General features: G+C 41.2%; 1 protein-coding gene across 1 annotated transcript in view; it reads left to right on the forward strand.

Moving 5' to 3' along the window:
- Positions 1-22738, forward strand: part of CAMK1D (calcium/calmodulin dependent protein kinase ID) — a 305687-nt gene extending 282949 nt beyond the window's left edge. The window contains exons 9-11 of the mRNA XM_083183472.1: positions 3289-3376; positions 5384-5516; positions 19060-22738. Of these exons, the coding sequence (XP_083039598.1) occupies positions 3289-3376; positions 5384-5516; positions 19060-19190 (352 nt within the window). The 3' untranslated portion in view covers positions 19191-22738. The remainder of the gene's footprint in view (positions 1-3288; positions 3377-5383; positions 5517-19059) is intronic.
- Positions 22739-24008: the final 1270 nt, after the last annotated feature.

The following is a 24008-nucleotide window of genomic DNA, read 5'->3' on the forward strand; positions in this document are numbered from 1 at the left end:
CAGCCATCTCCCACGTCAGGAATGGCTTCAGAAGGCAACCAAGCAACCATTTGTTAGAAGTGGTGCATGTAAATACAAAAATGTCATGTTCTAAAAATACTAAGGTTTTATTAAATGTCCTGTGTACAGTAATATACAAAACAATGAATAAAAATAATAACATTCTAGGGTAAATTTACTAAAGCTTATAAAATGATATTGAGGGTGACACACCATTGTGGAATAACGCATCCTTTAAGGAGCTATCATCTATATCTGAAGACAATATATGGCTTAAGGCGGAGCTTACCTCAATTAGCCAACTCTGTGCAGACGACTCTCTCAAATCTTTCCAACAATTAAGTATGGAATTCCACGTATCCAATAGAGCCTTTTTCAGATACTTTCAACTTCGCCATGCAGTACAATTGCAATTTGAGGGCCTAACACCAACTATCTCTAATTCCCCAGTTAAGGAACTCATCCTCACTCTTGGTAAACGTAAACAAGTTTTTTAATTTATATGTTAACCTTAATTCACGTGCAAACCCTCAGGTACTTCATAATCTCAAACTTAAGTGGGAATGAGATTTGGGAACCTTAGAGAAGATTCACTGGACACAAATGTTAGGGACAATTAAATGCTCTACTTCCTGTGTTAAATACCAACCGGTATCTTATGATATCCTGCACCGAGCCGATCGAACTCCAGTGTTTCATAGGGCGGGCATAAGACCAGATGCAGAGTGTCCCAGATGCAGATCTAGTGATGCAGACTTCTGGCATATGGTGTGGCTTTTCCCTGCGGTGCTTGATTTCTGGGAAAAGGTCTGGTCCGATATTCGGCTTACAGAACCAATACTCCCGCCTCTATCACCTAGGTTATGTATGTTTGGACTGGGCTTGGAAGAGTCTTACTCACCCATAATATATAAATATGTCTTATGCTTAATATCTTTAGCTAAGGTCATAATTGCAAGAAATTGGTTCGCCATTTCCGCCCCCAGTGTTCAGCATTGGCGTGCACTGGTTAGTGAGGTCTCTGGTCACGAGAGACATGTCTTTCGCTTACAGGGCACACTCACTAATTACTATTCTAAGTGGGACAAATGGAATACCTCCAGTTTAGCCTCCGACCCTCCCACGAGATGATCAATATACCATACTTTTGTATGTAACGATTTCATGCTTATGGATGCCACTGCACTGTTCTCATCTTATCTAAAACATTATGCTGTAGTCTATTCCCCCCCCCCCCCCCCTTCCCGGTAACTCTCACATTATAGGGAATAATGCAATACTATAATCGCTAATTATTCACACAAACAATGTTGGAATGCAAGTGTCTATTGTACTGCGCCTCAAATGTTACACATATACAAGACCTTGAAACTCGTTTCTAGTTTATATTACTTCTGTCCCAATGTGTTTGGGGCCAACTGGCTTCATTGTTTTCTTTTTGTCTTGTCCTTTAGTTCAATGTAAGGATTATTGTCATTTTCATGTAATTTGCAAAACTAAGTAAAACATTTACACAAGTTAAAAAAAAACTTATAAAATGATGTTGCCCATAGAAACCAGTCAGATTATATCTATCATTTCTCTGTTGCATCCTAGAAAATGATACAGAATGATTGGTTGCTATGGGCAACATCACCACTTTTAAGTTCGAGAAGTTTGAGTAAATTAACCCCTCTGTGTTCGAGTGAAAAATGCGATAGTGTATTTGTTATTGTTTATGAACGTAATATTTCATATAGGAATAAATGGGCCTATTTAAACACATGATATTACTTACATGTGTTGATGAGTGTATTTTGTAAGTGCAAGCGATTTGAAAAATGATGCATTTGTTTCTCAAGGGTGTATTTATGGAATAATAACAGTTGTTCATGTGTTTGGGTTTGTGATATGTGTGTACATAAATGATGACCTTGTCAAATTGTGTTGGAAGATAAACAGATCATTACAGTAATTGTAGAAGTGCAGATGTGCCAGAAAAAAGCAGTTAGCAAATCTTTGTAACACACGCACAGTATTGATGTCTCCAGAGATCTCCCTTCTCCATGTTTTGCCTCTTTTGTTCCTCACTCCCTTTACTCCTTCTTTCCTCTATCTTTCTCCCCTCTGTTTTTCTCTCTCCACCTTCATTTCCTGTATAGGCTATGGCATTGTGGTAGTACTGTTCAGTGGTTACAATTTTGTTGAACACTATACAGGCTGCAGGGATCGCATAGGACAGGCCAATAGGAAGCCATTATTATTGTGTGACATTTTTAGATGTTTAACACTTTTTAAACTAGTTGACTAAAGCGTGACCCATTTCACACAAATAAATGAACTCTGGGAAAAGGGGAAGGGTTATGGTAAAACTTTGAGAGCTCAGTTCTAGCACAGGGTACCACCGGGGGAGGCGGCGGTGGGCGGCAGAGAAAGCTCTGTAGCCACGGGGCGCGCACAAGTGTCTCGTGAGCGAGAGCCGGCTCCATCTGTACCTCTCAACTATCTGGATTTTGTTAGTACTATTCAAGTTCTAGGGCTTTCTGATTGGACATGGCTTCCCTAGACAGTGGGCACTGTTTAGACAGGATGGGTATACAGTTTATGTTGTGGCTTATTTTGTCCCAATTTTGCCTTTTAAAAATGTTTAGAGTCGTGTATAAACATATTTGCTACTAATAGCAAATGTACATAAATATAAAAAATTGGGATTCTACTGTAAAATTATATTTTATAGTAATGTTTGTATAGAAGTAAAGAAATACTTCTGTTATGCTAATATAACTAAGATGTATATAATGTATTTATATTTTTTTACCTACTTTTTGAATATTAGCTTGGTGTGAAAGCAGAGCAATTTTGTCTGCTTCAAAAGTATTTTGAGCTCTATCTATCTATCTACCTACCTATCTATCTATAGATCTATCTATCTTACCCCTTTGAGGTAAAATACCGCCACTGACACTACAGACCACTTGATGGACCAAATTACTAATTTGTGTGTTAAAAGATGTCAGAAAGTGAAAGCAATTTTTGAAGGGACACTGATCTGATTCAAACTTTCTGGATATGGAGAGAGGGAACTGTGAGGACAGTTAGGAGCAGATGGGGACATGGGATGGGGTGGAGAGTTTGTGGGCTAAAATCTGTCACAGTTCAAAGTAAAAGTACATTGCAGAAGCCATCATTATGACAGGGTTTTAACGAGTATATATCAGAATTATTAACCAATCTCTAGCTTTGCAACTTTTGAAAGTTAATTATGGCTATTCAAATAACATATTTGTTTTTATTTAAATTATTTTCCAGGATTGCTGGAGATACAGCTCTGTGTAAAAATATACATGAATCTGTCAGTGCACAAATCCGTAAAAACTTTGCAAAAAGCAAATGGAGGGTAAGTTATTTCTGTGTCTTCTGGTCATCGCATTTATTCTTGCTGCAATGTATGCATTTGGCAATCCACTTCTGGCTGCACTCCACACTCTTTTGTTTAGATGCCCCCTTCTTCGCTTCTTACATTGGAGTGGGTAGGAGTGTGGCAGTAGCCCTGTACCACACTGGCACTCCCTGCCCATTGCAAAGATAAATGAAGATCAGCAGCCAGTAATTTTGGGAGAAAAAGAAAGTTGTGCTATGATAGCACAGTGCACATATGTGGATTATTTCCTGTCTTCTCACAGGCACAAGTCTTGTATGCTGAGGTATCTCCTGAATGTGTGTGGCGTACGCACCGTGCACCCTAATGTGTGGCATCCATGACTGAAATACAATAGAAACACCTCAGAAATTGTTTCACCCAGGTAGCACACACCCCTGTCCCTTTAACAGATGTCATCTGTATGAGAGATGCGCAAAATATTGGCTAAAAATGCCAGTGTTACTCACATTTTTTATATAAATTTGAATAAAAAATGTATAAAAATATATATTTCCTATATAAGGTAATATTACAGGTCATTATGATGAATAAAAATGCTTGGCAATTTTTACACCTATTTTGACAAAATCACTTGGCACTCATATGGTTAAGTAACTGGTTCTCATCAGTCATCCTTGGGGTCAGATACGTGGAGGTGGATAGGTTTTGCTTCTGTTTGTCCACATACTACATGTTATGATTAGCAGCCTCCAGCACTGGTTTTGCCTCTTACATTGACCATTAATAAAGTGATTTGCACCCCATCAAGTGACTAGAGGATCCCATTTTAGGAACCATTGCTATATTCGCAAATGCCAGTTCTGATGCTCCGGGCTCCCAGCTCTATATGATTGAATGATTCATCGGGAAGGAACACACTAAGCATTTTTGTTTTGTATTACACAATGTACTTTATTTTAATGTGATGTTACAGGTCGAGTATCCTGTATCCGGGCATCTATTATCCGAATTATTCCAAAAACCGTGTTTTTTGGAATCATTAGAATAATTTTTTATTTTCTTTCTCCCTAACCCTCTTTTCATACTTACCAAGTCCCAGGGCGTCCACAGCAGGCCTCCGGCATCTTCTCTGGGTCTCCAGCGGTCCCAGGAATGCATTGCGCGAGTGTGTGCGCGCGCCGGTGACGTCACCGGTGCGCGCGCACACCCGCGCAATGCATTCCTGGGACCGCTGGAGACCCAGAGAAGATGCCGGAGGCCTGCTGTGGACGACGAGGGACCACCGGACACCATCATGGGACAGGTAAGTATGGCAAAAAAAATGTATTCCAAAAACCGAAAAATTCCCCTATCCGGAATGCTCGTGGTCCCGAGCATTTCGGATAGGGGATACTCAACCTGTATTGTGATTACACATCCAAAGTTGGAATGTACAACAAGCATATTTCTCGATGTATAAAGTATTCACTAATCATTGTTGTTACTATATTTTCTTTGATATACTTTATTGTAGCATACAAAAAATGTAACTGTTTACTTACAGTGCAGTGCTTTAATAAAAAAAAGTTCATATATAAAAAAAAAAAAAAAAAAATACATTGTTAACAATTAATAAAGGCCTTTCAGATTGAAAGGAAGTGCGGGGGCTTGTGAATCCAGAAAAAAGGTCTGGCCATCCTGAAGAGTTGTTATGTTTGTGTATTGCTGTCTCATATTGTGCTAAAATACTGGCAAGGTAATGTACATGAGTTTAGTGGTTCACAAAATGCTGATTGTGTACTTTGATAAAAACACGTTTTATCACTATGCTTCAAAACCTCTGAAATACTGTTAAGTGCAGAGGTATCTGGATGATTATTGTTCTTACTGTATGATATATTTGACAGTGTGCTATCATTATGGTTTTACAGGAACAGTCTTGCCTGTTTACCAGTGTTCAATGAAGCAGTTAAGCATCTGTAAGACTTTATCATCTGTTTACCAAATATGCTTCACTGACATGTAAGCGCTGTCTTCTTCTAGCAAGCATTTAATGCTACTGCAGTAGTGAGACACATGAGAAAATTGCACCTTGGGAGCAGCCAGGACAGTTCAAGTATGTCCAGTGGTCACAGCCCAGCGAGTCCTCTTCAAGATGGAGCAAGTCGTAAAGAATGTAAGTACTGTTTATTCAATGGTTACCGCATAGTGTTCACTAGATTTGTTACTATACTGCTATATTGAAATTGTGTTGATTTATTTGCTTACTGTAAATAGCAGCAGTAATTATTACACGTGGGGTCTATTTACTAATGTGCACTGATGGGCAGCAGTAAGGCTGTGCTTGGCGCTTCACCAGACCATCATGGAGGCCCTGATACCTTTGACTGTCTGTAAATACCCAGTTTGTTTTTTCATTGACTGCTATTTTAAAGCACATAACGGAATATGCTGCGCTATATAAGAAACGGTTAATAAACAAATAATATATACATACCTGCCGATTCATGCTTGCATAGTTGGTTGGAAACCACAACATGGGCTATCATTGCCACTTGTGAATAAAATATCTAATTTAATATAAGAATGTATTCTAGAAGTATTTTATGTGTTCAGGAACTATGCTGGACATCATTTCAGCTATTCCATTAAAAAGTATGGAAGGACAGGTGTAGAAAATGAATTGGTCAGTGCTTTGTACATTTCCCTTATGCATTGAACAGTTGTTCTACACTTATTTGAAAGGAAGAAATTCCTGCCATGAATAACCAGTTCAGTGTAACCATATAAAGCATGTGCCACCTGTGAGTCATGTGGTAAAAATGCTTGTAAAAGTAGGCAGAAGGTTAGCTATCAGAAAGACCCTGAAATACTTAAGATTCCTTTACACATTTTTCTGGACTTACAGACAATTGTAATGGAGAAGCTTGGGGAGAAATTTTCACTACACTGTAGTTTGGAAACCGCTTCACATTGAATGCAAATTATTTGGATCGGATGAATCACTTGGGCCACTAGTCTCTGCAGCTTTTGACACTGTGGACCACCCTCTCCTTCTGTAAATATTTCACTCTCTTGGTCTGCCTGATACAGCCCTCTCCTGGCTGTCATGCTACCTCTTTGACCATTCCTTTTTTGCCTACTCTCATTACCCCACCTCGCCCTTACTTCCACAAACTGTATTTGTCCCCTAGGGTCTATTCTTTGTCCTCTTCTTTCCCCTCTCTATACAGTACATTCTCTTTAGGTGAACGTATTATTACAGTATCTCTATGCTGAGATCATCTCTATTCTTTCCTCCACTGATCTCTCCCCCGCTTTCCTCACTTGTATCACCAAAGGTCTCTCTCATCTCTTTTTGAATGTCCCAGTGCTGTCTTAAACTCAAAATGTCTTAGCTGACCATCCTCCCACCCTCCCGCACTACCTCACCTCCCACAATCTCAATATATCTTAATTTCACTACTATTTCCTCTAGTCCGCATGCTTGGAGTAATGCTTGACTATTCCCTCTTCTTGAAACCACACAATCAGCAACTCACAAATCAAACCTGCTTTTTTCATCTCAAAAATGTTTCTAGGATCAGACCCAGGATGCCATGAAGGCCGACAGGTCATCTTCAGACTACTGTAATCTCATATCTGGCATTCCTGACAAGTGTCTACCCAATCCAATCTACCTCAATGCTGTAGCCTAGCTCTTCCTCCCCCCCCCCCCCCCAAATGCACTATATCCATCACCCCTCTCCAGCAAGCACTTCACTGGCTTCCTTTTCCCTTCAGATTCCAATTCAAGCTCCTCGCATTAACTTAGAAAGTCCTCACCCACTCCTCTCCTATTTACATCTTTGACTTCATGTCCGTTTACACTCCCACCTGACCTCATTGTTCAGCTAATGCGCATCGCCTCTTCTGCCTACTTGTTACTTCCTCCTAATCCTACCGTCAATATTTTTTACGTGCTGCTTCCTTTCTCTAGAAGTCTCTATTTCTCCACATCAGACTTTCTGGGGTTTATGTACTAATATGGAAGTTCTATTAAAGATGGGATGTTCTAGAAGATACTATGTCATTAGCAACATCCCATCTTTAGTAAAACTTACAACTTAGTAAATAAACCCCTTCATCTCTGATGAGCTCTCAAGACCCACTTCTTCACCAAACCCAGCCAACTCTCATTCTAAAGGTGGCCATACACATGCAGATTTATCTGCAGATCTGTCTGGTTGGAACAAAAACCTGGTTATGGATGAGAGGAAATGACAGTTGACCATTTGCTTGGAAATGCTGGAAAACTGTCAAACTGTCACTCAACCTTAACCATGTTTTTGTTCCAACCAGCCAGATCTGAAGATAAATCTTAATAGTGTATGGGCACCTTAACCCTCAGTTTCATGCATACTGTCTACCCCAGGGGTGGCCAAACCTGCGATCAGGATATACCAACAGTTCATGTGTTTCTGTCAACCTGTGGATCTATATGCAGCAGGTTTGAAAATGTGACAGTTAGTAATGATTTGGAAAACGCCCGGGGCAATTGGTAGATCTCGAGGACCGGTTTGGCCACCCCTGGTCTACCCCATCTGTGTCACCCCTGTTAGTCTTACCCTCCCTTCTAGAATGTAAGATCTAATAAACAGGGCCCTCTTCCCTCATGTGCTTTACCTTCTCACTTAAGGTGGCCATACACACACAGATTTATGTGCAGATCTGTCTGGTTGGAACAAAAACATGGTTATGGATGAGAGCAAATGACAGTTGACCATTTGCTTGGAAATGCTGGAAAACTGACAAACTGTCACTCATCCATAACCATGTTTTTGTTCCAACCAGCCAGATCTGAAGATAAATCTTACTAGTGTATGGGCACCTTAAAACCCCAAAAATTGATTCAGTTTCAATTCTGTTATAAATGGCAATCCAAAACTTAGGGGTACAATATAAGAATCATTTATTTTGGTTTTTTTTGGCAACCATCAAAGCATAAATAACTAATAAATACTGTACGCTTCACAATAGTTATATCTGTTTCTGTTCCATACTGTGATACCGTATGCATAGGATAATTTAATTCCATACTGTGATACCATATGCATAGGATATTAAAGCTAATGTCAACCTGCCAATTCACTGTGGGCTCTAGGCACACAGTTTGTTTTTTTAAACTCCAACTTGCCTTCGAGCAATGGGGATGAACTTACATCTCTGTGTATCACATAGGGTTGTGTGCCCCTCCTGGATATACAGGGACTGATGCAGAACGGGACACAAGTTGTCCAAAATTGCATTCTCATTGCATGATGGATAGAACAAAATACATAAATTCACCATTATACTGAGTTATTTATTTCCCCATACCTCCTTAAGCTTTATTTCAAAACCATCTTTATTGTCTGTGCACACACTTCTATCCATGGTACAGGAAATACGTTGCGCATCTCTGCTTCTGCGCATATCCCGCAGGCCTGTCCCTACACCCCCAGAACACTGTCAATCAATTTATGACTAGATCTTCAACAGACATTGCAAGAATATCACGGTACATGTGCACTGCAACTTAGATGCATGTACAGTTGCCCAATAATCGCTCAACTGCACATATATTTGTCATTGTGCATATATACTATTAACCTAATGTATGGTCACCCCGCACATGTCCAGAGTTGCCAGGTTTTGCTGAACAGGGGTGTGTGTCCTCAAACGGAGCTCTGTCGGGTGCCCTCATGCACCCCAGAGGTGATGAGCAGCATTTGGCTTTTAGGTACTTGTGTATTATCACGGCGCCCATCGCATACCACTAAATAAGGTATGCAATGGCATGCGATTTTCCTGTCAAAACGGAAAAATGTACAATTAAATATCGCATCGCATGCCAGCAAATGGCATGCAATGCGATAGCATGCGATTTTTTATTGTACAAGCACCCTGATGGGTGCATACAATGTTAAATGCCCCCAGAATGTTAAATGCCCCCCCATTGTCAAAGCAACCCCCACTATGAACGCCAACCCAAAGCGTGGCAAGCGTGGTACGCGTCCTCTGACCTTTTCATACCCCCACTATCCACGTCGGCGTGGAGTTGATTGTAGATAGTGTGGTGAGCGCAGCGTGGCGAACGGACGAGGAATAAGAGCCCGAAGCGTGGCAAGCCCCGCGAGGGGTCGCGGAATACATGTGAAGTCATCCGCGTCCCCTCGTGGGGCTCGCTGCGCTCGCCACACTATATAAAATCAACTGTACGCCAACGTGGATAGTTTTGGTATAAAAAGGTTGAAGGACGCGTACCGCCGCCCCTCGCGGGCTCGCTATGCTTCGGGAAATCGGATCGCATCGCATGCTGTTATATCGCATGCGATGTACTAAGATGAACATTGTGGGCGCCGTGATAATACACAAGTACCGCCTTTCATTATATAGGATGATTACTATGGCAGGCATGTGGTCTGTGTTCTTCTGCTGCACTTTCATACAAACAAGATTAGATTTATTTATCCATCATGTAATTTAGTGGTAGATCTGCTATTTTGCTATAAAGATTTTAAAAACCTTTACTAGTGTAGAGACATAAGATCCAGTGCTTCAGTTGAAACAGATGCTGAACAGTTTCTGGTAGCATTTTGACAATATCATATATGAAGCCACTATGTATGCCCAGCAGGGGGCGTAGCTGAATTGAAAGCATGTCAGCCAATACTATAAGGCTTATCCAATAGAAGAAATTACTATTTGACAATAAACTGCTGCAGTACATTTTGCAGAATATGTAAGAAACCTGGAACTTTTTTTGTCAGTGACCGTTCAGCAAATTATTAAAAAAGATCACTTTTAGTCACAGTACTACTGTGCCTCTTACTAATCCCCAATATCTCAGTTTACAGTGGTAACGGAATAAGGCACATATGTTACAGTATGCCACCAACTGCTTACTAGCTGATTTCTGGCATATGCCCAATGCTACGCCTGGTGAATTCTGTCACTATTCTAAAGTTTGATTTTTGAGTTGTATTGCAACATTTTGAAATGTGTTCACACCTCTTAATGTATCCAGTAATCCCATTTCTTTTAAATGAAAAAGATTTAATACATAAAAATCATAATGGTATTTTTTTATGTGCAATGTGCTGTGGACATATTTATATGAAGGATGTCTGCTAAAACCCATTAAAAAACATTTGTATTGAAACTTGGGTCACGGCTGTCCAGCTGGCCTGACTGCCGTGACCCTGTCCCGTTCTCGGTCTGCTCGACCGAGAATTTGCAGGCGGGATTCAATGTCCCGCCTGCAGCGGGACAAGAAGGGGGCATGGCCACGAGCTGCAGCCGTGAGCTCGTCACTTCCCGACCGTTCTCGGTAGAACGAGCCAACTGCTTGTGAAGTCGGGTTCATTCTGCTGAGATCCCCTGTTCAATGCTGTCCAGAAAGACAGCATTGAATAGGGCCCCGCGGCCATCTCCCCTGATGGAAGATAGCTGCGGGAGATTGAATACCCCCTTATAGTAATGCATTATGTGGCAACCAACAATTAATGGGAGTATTTAATTATGGCCGATATTTCTGACAAGTGACAAGATTAGGACATTATTTAATGTTGGGTCTGTGTTTCTGACTATCGAAATAGATTTGACATTCTATCAGACATTTTCGATAATGCAGATTGGACTTTAAACCAACTCGAATCTGCACAGACCAGTCCCAGACAAAAAAGACTGGGATTAAATACTGATGGCCGATATCTCCTCCTGTCAAAAATATTGGCCAAGACTGAATACAGCACATAGTAAAAAATACTGATTGAAAGCAGCCCATAGTAAAAAACTGAGGCACAAAACCATTTTAGGTGGATTATTGGTGTCATTTATACATACAGTAATACTAACCCTACACAAAGTCCTTTACCTTAGCAGCAATGTACAGAACGTACATTGTGTAGTGTGCTGAGTTGGTGTGCCTGTTTGCCCACTTTCTAGAGCAGTGCAGTAAAATTATTGAGCTTGGCGGAAGTAGTGTGTGTGACCTCCACGTGCCTGTATGACCTCCCTACAATGCCTGGGCATGCTCCTGATGAGGTGGCGGATGGTCTCCTGAGGGATCTTCTCCCAGACCTGGACTAAAGCATCCGCCAACTCCTGGACAGTCTGTGGTGCAACGTGGCATTGGTGGATGGACCGAGACATGATGCCCCAGATGTACTCAATTGGATTCAGTACAATTTACCAATAGGTGTGTCCAGGGGCCTTTAAGAGCGGTCTCGCTAATAAGCTGCTGCTTGGGTGAGGTCAAACACCTCAAATGTGCATACAAATGGAAAATGGAAAAAGAAGCAGCACTAAGCAGTAAACAATTTTAACATATAAACATGCGGGACTGTCTACACATTAATGACTTTATTATTAAAACATTAATATTAATTAAAATATGACAGAAGTAAATAATTCTGTAAAATGAAAGGTCTGAAATAAATAGCACATTGGCATGGGGATGGCACAATTTATCTGGCGTTTTTGGTCCTCAGTTTTTTGGCAATATAGTAACGTCTTTGAACTGACAAAATATGTATCTCACCACTGGAGGATGGATAGGTGGCTATTAAAGTCAGAGTCCTCTCTATTTTGCGGACAGTGCTTTCTTAGCGCTGGAGTCTGCACAAATGACAGTCCTGGTATATTCTCCAAGATTTTGCAGCAGGGCATAGATGAATTTAGCCGCTGGAGTATTTCATGTTTACCGGGATGTTCAGGCCTTCCTCCTTGCACAAAGGCAGAGGTAGCGGTCCTTCTGCTGGGTTGTTGCCCTCCTACAGCCTCCTCCACATCTCCTGATGTACTGGCCTGTCTCCTGGTAGCGCCTCCATGCTCTGGACACTACACTGACAGACACAGCAAACCTTCTTGCCACAGCTCGCATTGATGTGCCATCCTGGATGAGCTGCACTACCTGAGCCACTTGTGTGGGTTGTAAACTCAGTCTCATGCTACCACTAGAGTGAAAGCACCGCCAGCTTTCAAAAGTGACCACAACATCAGCCAGAACGCATAGGAGCTGAGGTCACCACCTGCAGAACAACTAATTTATTGGGGATGTCTTGCTAATTGCCTATAATTTCCACCTTGTATCTATTCCATTTGCACAACAGCATGCAAAATTGATTGTCAATCAGTGCACAGTTTGATTTCACTGAAGTGTGGTTGACTTGGAGTTACATTGTTTTGTTTAAATGTTCCCTTTTTTTTAGCAGTGTGTGTTCTATCATTACAAAATTCAGAAATGTGACATTATTAATAATTATTGCAAATTAAATAATAATAAACTCTGACTATCTTTAGTGTATGAGTTTTTATCCGTGTTGAACTATAATCACTAGCTTCAGTGTTAGTGTGATATGTAGTAAAACCATTTGTCTATAATATAGAACATTCAGCATTTTACATTTCCAGTAACAAAAACACTGGGTACATTGGTCTCTAACTATATTACTAAGATGAATGGCGCAGTGTAATGTAATCTTATTCCAATACAACTACCAGACTAGACAGCTGGACACCTCATGGACACATCCTGGAAAATGAAGATTCATGGGAATTCTGTAATGTTCCCGAAAACACAGGCTGAGCAAGAAATCATAAATTAGAAAGTAGTAATGACCAAAACAGCTATCTACTGTGCTTGTTAAATCAGAAGTATATTAATGTCTTGGGACAGTAGACTAATTACACAGCTAAAAACAGAATTATGTTGTCCAATGTTGGAGATTTATTTTTTCCAGGTAAAGAATACAAATATACATGCCAATTGTTGCTGTTTTGGTGCTCAGTTGTTTTTTGTAAATGTCTGTAAGTGTTTCTTTGTCTCATTTGCATCTGAGACGATGAGCCCAATGCAGAGGTGCATGCAATGTCAGTGTCGGGAGCAGAGCAGCAATTTTCCCCCCAAGCTGCACTTCACAAGCACAGCATTCAACTAGCCCACACCCGGTATGTTTTTAAATGCTTGGTTGTTCCGGTTGGTTGGAAAGGCCATATCATTTAAAAAATCTTACAGTGTGTGGGCACTTTTTAGTATTTACTAGTTAACAGTATTTTCCGCACTGGCGTCTCTGCGTGCCTGAACGTGGATTGCTCTATTAAGCAACATTTAGTGGCCGCCGGTGCACACAATACTTGAATTCTCCCCATAGGAGCAGCATTAGCCTTTTGTTACAGTATATAGGATTTAGAACTGCAAATTATTTTATCATCATTTAAGTTCTCTGCATTACATGGAATACCTTTGTATTTGTTTTGACTGAGCAATAGTTGAATTCCATGACCAACTAATGGCTGTATTTGACAGCAATCTTGGCTTTTTACAACCTACAGTATTGCGTAATTGCTGCATTATTGTCTGCCCATCTATTCCATCTTTAAGCAAAGGATACTTCAGCAGAGCATATTCATTTCAGTGTCCTGAAATCTCATTTAACAAAAAAAAAAGGATTATAATGCAGTGACACAATGCAGACAGTTCTCTCTGGCGTTCAGAATCTATTCTAACTAAACTGTATCCAACAGGAAACCAGAATATTTTCCAATAACTGTAACCTGCATAGGAAAATATTCAACAGACTTATTTGTCCAACTATAACTGCAAAATACTATGTTAATTCATCAGGGTGCAGATGTCAAACTGCTAGAAAAGGTTAGTAAAGCCCACTGGGACGCATGATAACATGCTGAGTTGGAAGGAATATCAAACAATAAATGCACCCCAAAAATTACTCATAATATTAAGGTTGCAAAGCTATTCATAGCGCATGACTCATTCAGCTCTGTACTGTGAGCATATGTCCCTCCATTATTCTTAAAGCAAACAATCATGTATGCATCTGGTTTATGCCAAGAGATGTGGCCTTGTAGTGGTGCTAGTAAATATTATGGCTACAGTACACAATATAATACGTCTGGATGGTAGAAGTACGTCATCAATGACTATGGTGTGTATTCAGTGCTGTGACGGCAAGATATAGCTCACCGTCAGAGTATTCAACTACCCCCCCTTCATTCACTGTTTCCACCTCACTGGTAACATTGAGCGAGTTAGAAAATGCGAGTGTGACCATCAAAACGGGCTGGCTTACCACAAAATGCAGTGAACCTTGCCATTTAGGGGGATTCCAGCAAAACAGTGAATACAACAAGGGGGGTTGGAAGCTGAGGATGGCTTTTCCTCATCGAAAATAAGACATCCTTGCCGTGCAAACCCCCCCCTCGCCGCCACATTGAATACATCTCTCATATGGGTATGAGAATGCCGGTGCCAGTATCTCAACACAGAAGGTTATTGAGACCTGCGAATTCACAGGCCTGGCGTTTATCGATCGACTGTTCATGCATATAACTCACCGTACGTATGCATGAGACCATCCTATGATTAAAATACAGTGTTATGTTTTATTGCTGGCCCTATGCATGTTGATTGACAGGAAGCTGGCATGTGGGGGTATTACCCGGCTGTTTTGCTAGGAGTGTTGGAAAAAACAAAGGTGTGCGGAGTCTTTTTCTTGAAGTATGTGTGATGTAAGCTTCGGCCCTGATCAGCCTGCTTCTGTCACACTGGCCGAATAGGTCCTGACTACACACAGACTGCACACACTGGAAATATCATCCAATGGTGAGCGGTTGTGTTACACATTTCAGGGAACATGGACCTTCTTACAATCTCAATGTGACATGATGTTGGATTGAGGCAGGGAGGGTGGCACCAGGTGAGCAGCAGCAGCTTACGTGGCGCGGTCCTCCTCTCCACCTCCTTCCGTACCCTCCTGCCACCTACCGTACCCACCCGCCACACTCACCTGTCCCGTGATGCTGGCTCACGCGGCCCCATCTCGGCTACTGCTGCCTCCCACACCGGCCAGGTGAGCATCAATCAGCAGCCAAATCAGACATCCGAATTTGTGTCAGGACTGCCATTTATGTCTCGTTTGGTCTGCAGTGCCTCTGGTTACACAGAGGTGCTGCTGTTGTTATGTCCACCTTGCAGTGCCTCTGTTTGGCCAGAGGTGCTGCTGTCATTGTCTGGTCTGCGGTGCCTCTGGTTACACAGAGGTGCTGTTGTGGTTATGTTCACCTTGCAGTACCTCTGTGTGGCCAGAGGTGCTGCTATCATTTCTTGGTCTGCAGTACCTGTGGGTGGCCAGAGGTGCTGCTGTTCGGTTCTGCATGCAGAACTGTGGCTTCTGAGAGCAGTTCCAGCTGGTGTAATCAGCTGGACTGGGCTGTTCTCAGAATGCCATTCCCAGCTGCAGCACATATTGATCATTAAGGGGCCTGTCTCTGTGTGCTGCAGCGATTGGTCTCTGCTGGTTTAAAAACTCTATTTGCCCTGAGCTCAGGGCCAGTGATAGCTTTTTCAGCCTTGTCTGTATGGTTATAGCTTTTTCAGCCTTGTCTGTATTGCTATAGCTTGCCTAATACCTGTTCGTGTTCTAATACCTGTACCTGTTCCTGTTCCTGATTTATGATCCTGATAAAGCATTGAGTTTCATCAATCCTGCCTCCGTTTGTCTGTTCCTCCAGCAAGTATATTTCAATCAGTCGTGCAGTCCACTGGGACTCCTAACAATTTGGCCACTGCATTGAATAATGTATGACGGATCTATTCCCTTAAATGAATTTCAGAATGATACGGCATCCATTGAATATACCCCTTTGCCCGGCTGTCCCCGACTCCCTGTTTGCCCGTTACCATGAGAGCACAGTAAGGTGCCATGGTAATCAGGGACACTGTCAGCTCCCTGATTATTATGGTGCCTTACTCTGCTGCGTAGCCCACATAATGGGCAGGCCAGCCTGGCACAGCGATTAGGTCTGAATAACCCCAGAGTTGTTACACTACTAAAAGTATTTTACTGTGTGAGAATTTTACACATGCTGGTAAATCATGTTTATGGTTTTGCATAACGAAGGGGAGATTAAGGGTGTTATTCAGAGCTGATCGCTGTTGCAAGCTGATAGACTATCGAATGACTGCGCATTCATATGACTCAAAATGTGTATGCGTGAGGTTAAACCGCAACAAACAAAAAAAAAAATTTTTTATAATTGCAATCCCCTCACAAGTTGGCGTTTGAGGGGGTGGTAACCGACCTTTTTCTGGGAGTGTCGGTAAGAACGCAGGCTTGCCATTGCATTTTCAGGGCGGGTGTGTGACATAAGCTCCGACCCTTGATGGAAGTGTCAGGGTTCCGCACACTGCGCACTCTAGAAAAATCATTCAATGGTGAGTGAGTTGCGTATTGATTTGCAGCTCATCAGCGATATTTTCGCAAGTCATTTGCAGACTTGCACATGGCGGGTTTTCATTCTGTCTGGGCAGTGGCTATCTGATCACAGGGCTCTGTAAATTTGCACAGCAGCGATCAGGACTGAATAACCCTCTTGCAAGTTGCATATTTGGTAGACTTGGTAGCCCGAATCTTGGATGCCTTTTAATACTATTTATTAATATAAAATACATATTAGTACCATTCCACCTGTGTCACTCACACACGCATATTACACAGACACACATAGGAGGTTATTCTGGTTGACATGCAGGGCTGCGAAGTTCGCAGCGATGCGTGTCTTTTTAAGCCCGTCCCCCTTTAGCATGACGAATTCGCCCACACGGCTGCGAATGGATGTTTTGTATAAACATCCGTTCGCAGCCTAGGGGGTGAGTACCACATCATACGATGGTCACTGACCATCGAATGATGTGGAGCGTACATAGAAAACTAAGACACTCTCTGGTGTCTTAATTTTGCGTGTGTCCTGTATGAGGACAGGGCAGGCAGCTTACATCCGGTGATGTCAGCTGCTCGCCCCCGGCACCTGCATCATTGGGGCATTACCATGAGAACACCCAGCATTTTCATGGGAACGCCCATGAAACGCTGGGCATTCCCATGGACGCACCCCTGCCCCCACTCTGTTGTGTGCGAGCACCCGGCAAACACACTATTTGCCGTGGCCGCTCACACATAGCGCTCGCACAAGAAAAACATTGCGCTCCTGTGTGAATTTGCATGGGAGCGCATCAACCAGAATAAGGTCCATACTGGATACACCGAGAACAGAGACTGTGTAAAACATTTAATATGCTGAAATCTGGCTCGATCACGAAAGTGCTTTTGTGTGGCATATTAACACAAATACAAGTTTTGCTAGAACAAACTTCAGCAGCTAAATGAACCTGCATGTGACGGTGTCTTTATTACTGAAGGATCTATACAAGTAAGAGACTTTTCTTGAGACCAAAATGCACTGAGGCCAAGTAATTCATCTTCTGTGGCCAGGCTACGCCATTTTATTTTTGACAATAGATCACCAAGTGGTAGAGAGAAGTTCTGCAATGGCATATTGTTGTATATCAGCATGCTTATATATCTGTATGTAGCATATCATATAATTAAGCGTACAAACATTCAACTTGGCCTAGACAAAAATAGTTATGCTGCTTTCACATTGCTTAAACGTTTAAGGCCCTGTATTTCAAAATGGTATTTAAAACGGGTCTGAGCCACTAAAACCTTTCAGGATTCTTCCCTGTCCTACTCTGCCATATTGATTGAATTGATAAACCATATCGCCTAAGAGAGAAGTCTATATCCAATTTGTGCGGAATTAGGAAATACATTTGTGCCATTGCAACAGTAAATGTCTCGGGACAACACTGGCTTGAAGCAAAGCCGTGAAGTCTAGAACATGAATGCATTCTGAAGTGATGTTTTGCTGTTATCACTAATTACTTTACATTTTATTATGCATATTTTCTGTCATCTTTTGTTTGGGCTCCTACTACTTGTTTGCAGGGGCACCGACAGTTCTGCTGGGCCCCAGTAAAATCAGTGAGAGGAGGTGTGGCCAGGCCGCTGCCTTAAAAAAAGAAATAAAAATGAATAAGTAAGTAAGCCTGCATGGTCCGATGGGCACCGGGTACACCCAGACGCAGGGAGAAGGAGAGGTAAGGCTGCAGATGCCTCTCTTCCCCACTTGGTACACATCACTAAGCAGAGAGGGGAGGCTGCAGCAGCAGTTCGTTTTCTCTCGCTCCCTGCAATGGGAGGGGGAAACAGGATTTGAGCCCCTTCAACGGACCCGTGGAAAAATCCCTGCCCCCCTCTGGTCAGTGAATATCTAATGGATTTATGTCCCCTTTGGCAGCATGCGAGAGGGGGATGTATTCTCATATACATCCCCCTAGAATGTGGCGGCGCAGACCTGTATATGCAGCCTAGCGTACATGTCAGAATTAGGCCTTAAGTGCCTTACCAAGCTACTGTGTGAGGCTATGGAAAATATATTACTAGTCTAGACCTATTCTATGGATAACTGTTACCATTGCTGTATGAATAGTGAGATTATTATTATCGCATTATTTTATATATATTTTTTATCGGTATTTGATATTTTATTATGAAATCACTAAAATCAGTAACTGGTTGATTAGAACTTCCTATTTGGTGGATTTATTCCTCCTTTAATAGTACACAAACTGTAAGCAGCTAGATGTCCCATGGGCCTGACACAACAGTAGCTCCGGCATTCCTGGAACGACGAAGTGCAATACCAGCATTTTTTTTAACTTGTATATTTTCCATTGCAGATCTTTACCAAATGAAAATATGAATGACTCCAAATATCCATCCTGGTAGCTACAAAACGGTTATATATATATATTTTTTTTCTTTCTTTTCCAGGTAAGCCTCCATCTGCCCCATATAGCTTTCTGTCTGGAGTCACCTCCTCCACTTCAGCAATCACAACAGTAGGCGGAGATCGCAGACCGAGACCAGCATCAATCACAACGGTGCATTCTGGGAGCAAATAAGCAGCCAAAGAAAACCAGGTGGAGAGTAGGTGACTCTCCTCACGTGATGTCATTCTGATTTGTGCACTGCAGGGTGGACTCATAATAAATAAAAGGAATTTTTTTATGGCCATATTTTATACTGCAACAAAGATGGTTTCATGTATTACAAACTGCAATGGCTCCAGCTCCAATAAGGCAAAATAATTTGACTGTATCTGGTGCTGTTCGAGTCTTGCAATATTCTTACTACTGGACATTTTTTTTTTTTTTCTGATTTCTTTTTTTTTTTTTTTTTTCAACGTGGAGATTGGTACTGTATATGTTGTATTTTTTCCTTAAGTGAGGTTTCAACTGGATTACTTAATACTAATTTTGTCATGTTACTTTCTATTTTTATTCTCATATATGTTATTTTACATTCAAACTGTGTTTGTTTTCCCCACAAATGTGGGAAATACAGTATAGGAACCGAGAGTATGAAATAATATATAAAATATATTTTCTAGTAATGGCACTAGAACAGATTGCTAGTTTTTAAGACGTACTCGAAAACAAAATGTCAGTTAATATCAGTTAGCAGAACTATATAGTCCAGTACCCCGGATCGCCTCCACCACAAGTGCGACCCTACCCCTGACGCCTCACTAATGATCTAATAAGTGAAGAATGATACCGAAGTACCACTTGTAGCTGCTACTAGACTCATATGGTTCTGCAGCTGCTCGCAGAATGCAATGTTCTTTAAGGTACCTTGTACACCCACTTGAATAACACCAACAATATGTTAAATAAAATCTTTATTTCTATGATCACTGGTTAACCAGCACACAATTCCACTATCGATTCTATAAAAATTATTCTTCAGTAACTTTAGGGTGCCGGATGACTCGCCGACAGTCGGGATTCCGATGGTCGTTTATCTGACATCGGAATCCTGACTGTCAGGAGCCCAACTGTTGGAATCCTGTCTTACACAGGCTGTTTTCCCATGTGGGAGAATAGAATAGGTAGCAAGCACAGTGACCCCACAAGGGGCTTGAATGCACTCGCCCCTTGAGCACCTTGTGTTGGGCTCTTGATAGTCAGGATTCTGATGTCGGAGAAATGACAGTCAGAATCCCAACTGTCAGTTATACTATACCCTAATTTTATTTACTAGTACTGGGCAAAGTAAAGCATATTATAAAGGCTTGACAAATGCTGCCATAGTTACAAGGTACTAAAAATAAGGTCAATCATTTATATTCCTCTAGTGTTAAAGGAGTGCTTGCGTAATGTATTTTCTTTTTTTAAATCTAGATGAATGACATACAGGATGTGACAGTAAACAGAACTTTTTTAAACATTTCTCAGCTATGGATTAGCTATGAATTTATATAAATAATAGATCTACAATTTCCCAAACTGTCCCTAAAGGTGCTGATCAAAGTTGGGTACACAATATACATTTACAATGTGTACCCAGGCCAACATCGGCAGCAACGGGACCTATGGGGGGGGGGGGGCACATGCAAGTGAATACACATTTGCTGATGTGGGCAGTGACAGAACAATGGCAGGGTCCGTGCTTCATTTGGCAGCATGGCACTCACTAACCACATACCCTGTTGGCCCTGCATGTATGGCCAACAGATGATATTGCGCACAACCGCAGTGGCATAATAGATACACACTAAGGGCCAAATGCAATGGGGTGTGAGAATCAGAAAGTGACACATTTCCCAAATTTTTAAAACAGCAATCATTTCAACTGCAAAACCAGGTTGATTTTTCCATGTAATTGATTGCCGTTTTAAAAAAATCGGAAAATCTCTCAAAAAGTCTGAGTTTCTGTTTCTATCACCCTATTACATTTGGCCCAAGACGTGTGCCTTCTATATTGGTCCGATCTGCTGGATCTTTTTGTCAGTCCATACTATTGCATACTATATGCTATACGCTAATTATGCCAACATCATCATAAAGGGCATTGTCAAATACTGAAAAAAAAAAGGGCAAAACACCCAAACTTGGTAGCCAAATCCCAATGTTATAAAATATGCAAAAAATCAAAACAAAAACAACAAAATGTGACACGGCTGTTAACATTTTTTTCCTAAGAAAAATCAGGTTCCTTCTCTTCCCTTTCGTTTTTCCAGTGGCAGTCTGTGTTTGTTTTTATTTTATTCTTCTGTTTAAGTTGTCTTTTGAAGAAGGAATAGCTGGTAAAATACAAAAATAGATGCAATACCTACAAACTGCTCATTTTAAATGCTCCGTTTCATATACATACTGTACACATAAATTCCAGTTTGGTCTCATCTAACTATAATTTTTTTTTTGTTTAGTGCTCTCATAATTTGGAGTCAAATCCATAGACAGCATCTGTGTAGTATAAAATCTATCTAACACCCTATGCTTTCCTTTGGCAACAAATGTTAAGCAAGTGTAGTACGCTAAGACTATCTGTTCGTGTTAATCTGGGTGCTTCATTTGTCAGAAAAACTATTCCAAGTAACACATTTCCAGTGGCTGAAGCTGGGATACATTGGAGCCCTATTTATGTTCCATGTTAAGGTCAGACATAGCCTGCAGCATAATGAGCTTACTTCCAACTCGGTTATGGCGTACAGTATGTGCTGGATATGTACAAGGCATACAAGTTAACAATATACAGTGTTTCTGAAAATCATACGAGAGTCTTTGTTTACATGCTTGACCTGAGGTCTCCTGGAGCAGAACTGGAGTTTAATATTTTTCCCAACTTTTCGTATGTATCAGACCCATTAGTTTTCTTATGATTTATTTATTTTTTTCTTTCTCAAGAAGACACAACCTTAATTTCCATATTAGCAGACTAATACTTAACATTTATTACAATATCATTACATGATCACACTGCTTCCATTCTCAAGAAACATTCATTTTAATATTAATTTTAATGTTGCATATTTGCCCTAAAGAATATTTCTCGCATCCGCATGTAAAATGTGGCTTGGGATAAAAAAGCAACTTTAACAACTCTTGAAATCTACCATATTAAATGGCAACAGCTAATAAGTATTCCACAGTTACTGCAGTGTTTTTGTTGTCCTATAAACGTAAATAACAATTCATAAATCACCATGCAGTAAATGTAAATTTCATGGAGATTGGTTATTATGGCATAAAATACAATTGACAAAGAACAATAGCTGCTAATATACTGTAGGAACCCTCCATGCTTCCATATTAGTTTTTTATACATTGAAATCCCTTTTTACTATTTTCATTTAGTTTTATCCAAAGTGAAATGTTTTTCAATCCTTATAACCATGTAACATGTCCTGCTAACCACTGTTATCTCACATGTACAATTAATTAACATGTTCATATGCAAATATCAAAGATGTTATGGTTGTTGAACTTGTAACATAACTCAGAAATTATTATTCTTTACATAGTCGAAAATCCTACTCCTCTCTCAGTGAAGCTCTACATTCATCAGGCAGGAAACGTCACAGCAGAAATGAAAACAATGAAAGTAGTTTACAGCACCAGGTCCGGTGTAAGATGTGGGAGCGCAATAGGCCCACATAGATCCCTCACCCCCCCCCCCAAAAAAAACAAAACATTATATCATCTCATCTTAGCAGGCAACAAGTGGGGCAGCAACTCCAGCTTCTCGGGGGTGTTGTATGATTTGTTGACCGTTAGGATGACATGAAAATGTTAACATGGGTCAAACTATCAATATGCTGATGCTGACAGGCACCATGTCAAGATTCATCATGTCTACATGGATAATATTTTTACAAGCATGGTCTTTTACCTTCCTCTAGTGGCTGTAGCTGCTCCAACATAGTGTTTGGGGCCGCGGCAGTCACGGGCTACCAAGTCAGATCTTCAATGCTCCAGTGTTGCAGTGAGTATTAACCCCCCTATCCCTACAGCTAAGTTTTACACGGGTGCTGGGTGACTGCCCGAAAATCGGAATCTTGACATTCAGTATACCGACATCGGAATCCCGACTGCCGGTGATCCATCAGGGAGATCCTGGCTGACGGGGCTATTCTCCCTTGTGAGGGTCCACAACCCCCATAGAGGGAGAATAGAACCTGTGGTGAGCCACCAAGCCCATATTTTGTCAAGCCACCGAACCGGCAAGGGGATTCTTTACGTTCCCCCCCCCCCCCCCCTGTCAGAGCACCGCCAGACGGGATTTTGATCACCGTATACTGACTGTCAGGATCCTGATTGTCGGGCAGTCATACCAAACCCAGTTTACACACCCCATAGTGCCTAACCATAACCCTTTACATTCATGTAACCCTAAGCATCGCAATAACACCTAACCATTAACAGTTACATGGCAACATTTTCGAAAGATTGTAGACATGGTGCCTACTGAAGTATGTCAAGGTCCTCCTAATGACTGTGGACTTAGTTGCTGACAAATATCTGACCGGCTTGGCTCTGACATCATACACTCCCAGAGTTACACTGACAAGGAGGAACAGGATCCAGGGTGTCATAGGTAAGAAGCTACTGACTCCTATGTGGCTGATGGAACTACCACCTAATGCTATTGGCAACTCAATACAACATAAGTAATTATTTACATGTAAAAAAAAGCTAAAGAGCATATGCTAAATGGATGGTTATACATACACTGGGAAATGTAGTTCTGTTTTGAATGGCAGGGAAGCACAATACGTTTTTGATCATAATAAATAATTTGTCCATTGGTCGTTTTTAGGAAGAAATTGAGCAAAAATAAGTGCACACAGAAAAATATCACAGTTATATAATAGATGATTAACCTCTAAGATACCAGTGTTCTCCTGCAAGTTCAGATTCAGGGCAGGCCTCCGATTT

The sequence above is a fragment of the Crinia signifera genome, chromosome 4, assembly GCF_055691185.1.
Source record: "Crinia signifera chromosome 4, ASM5569118v1, whole genome shotgun sequence".
Classification (NCBI taxonomy): Eukaryota; Metazoa; Chordata; class Amphibia; order Anura; family Myobatrachidae; genus Crinia; species Crinia signifera.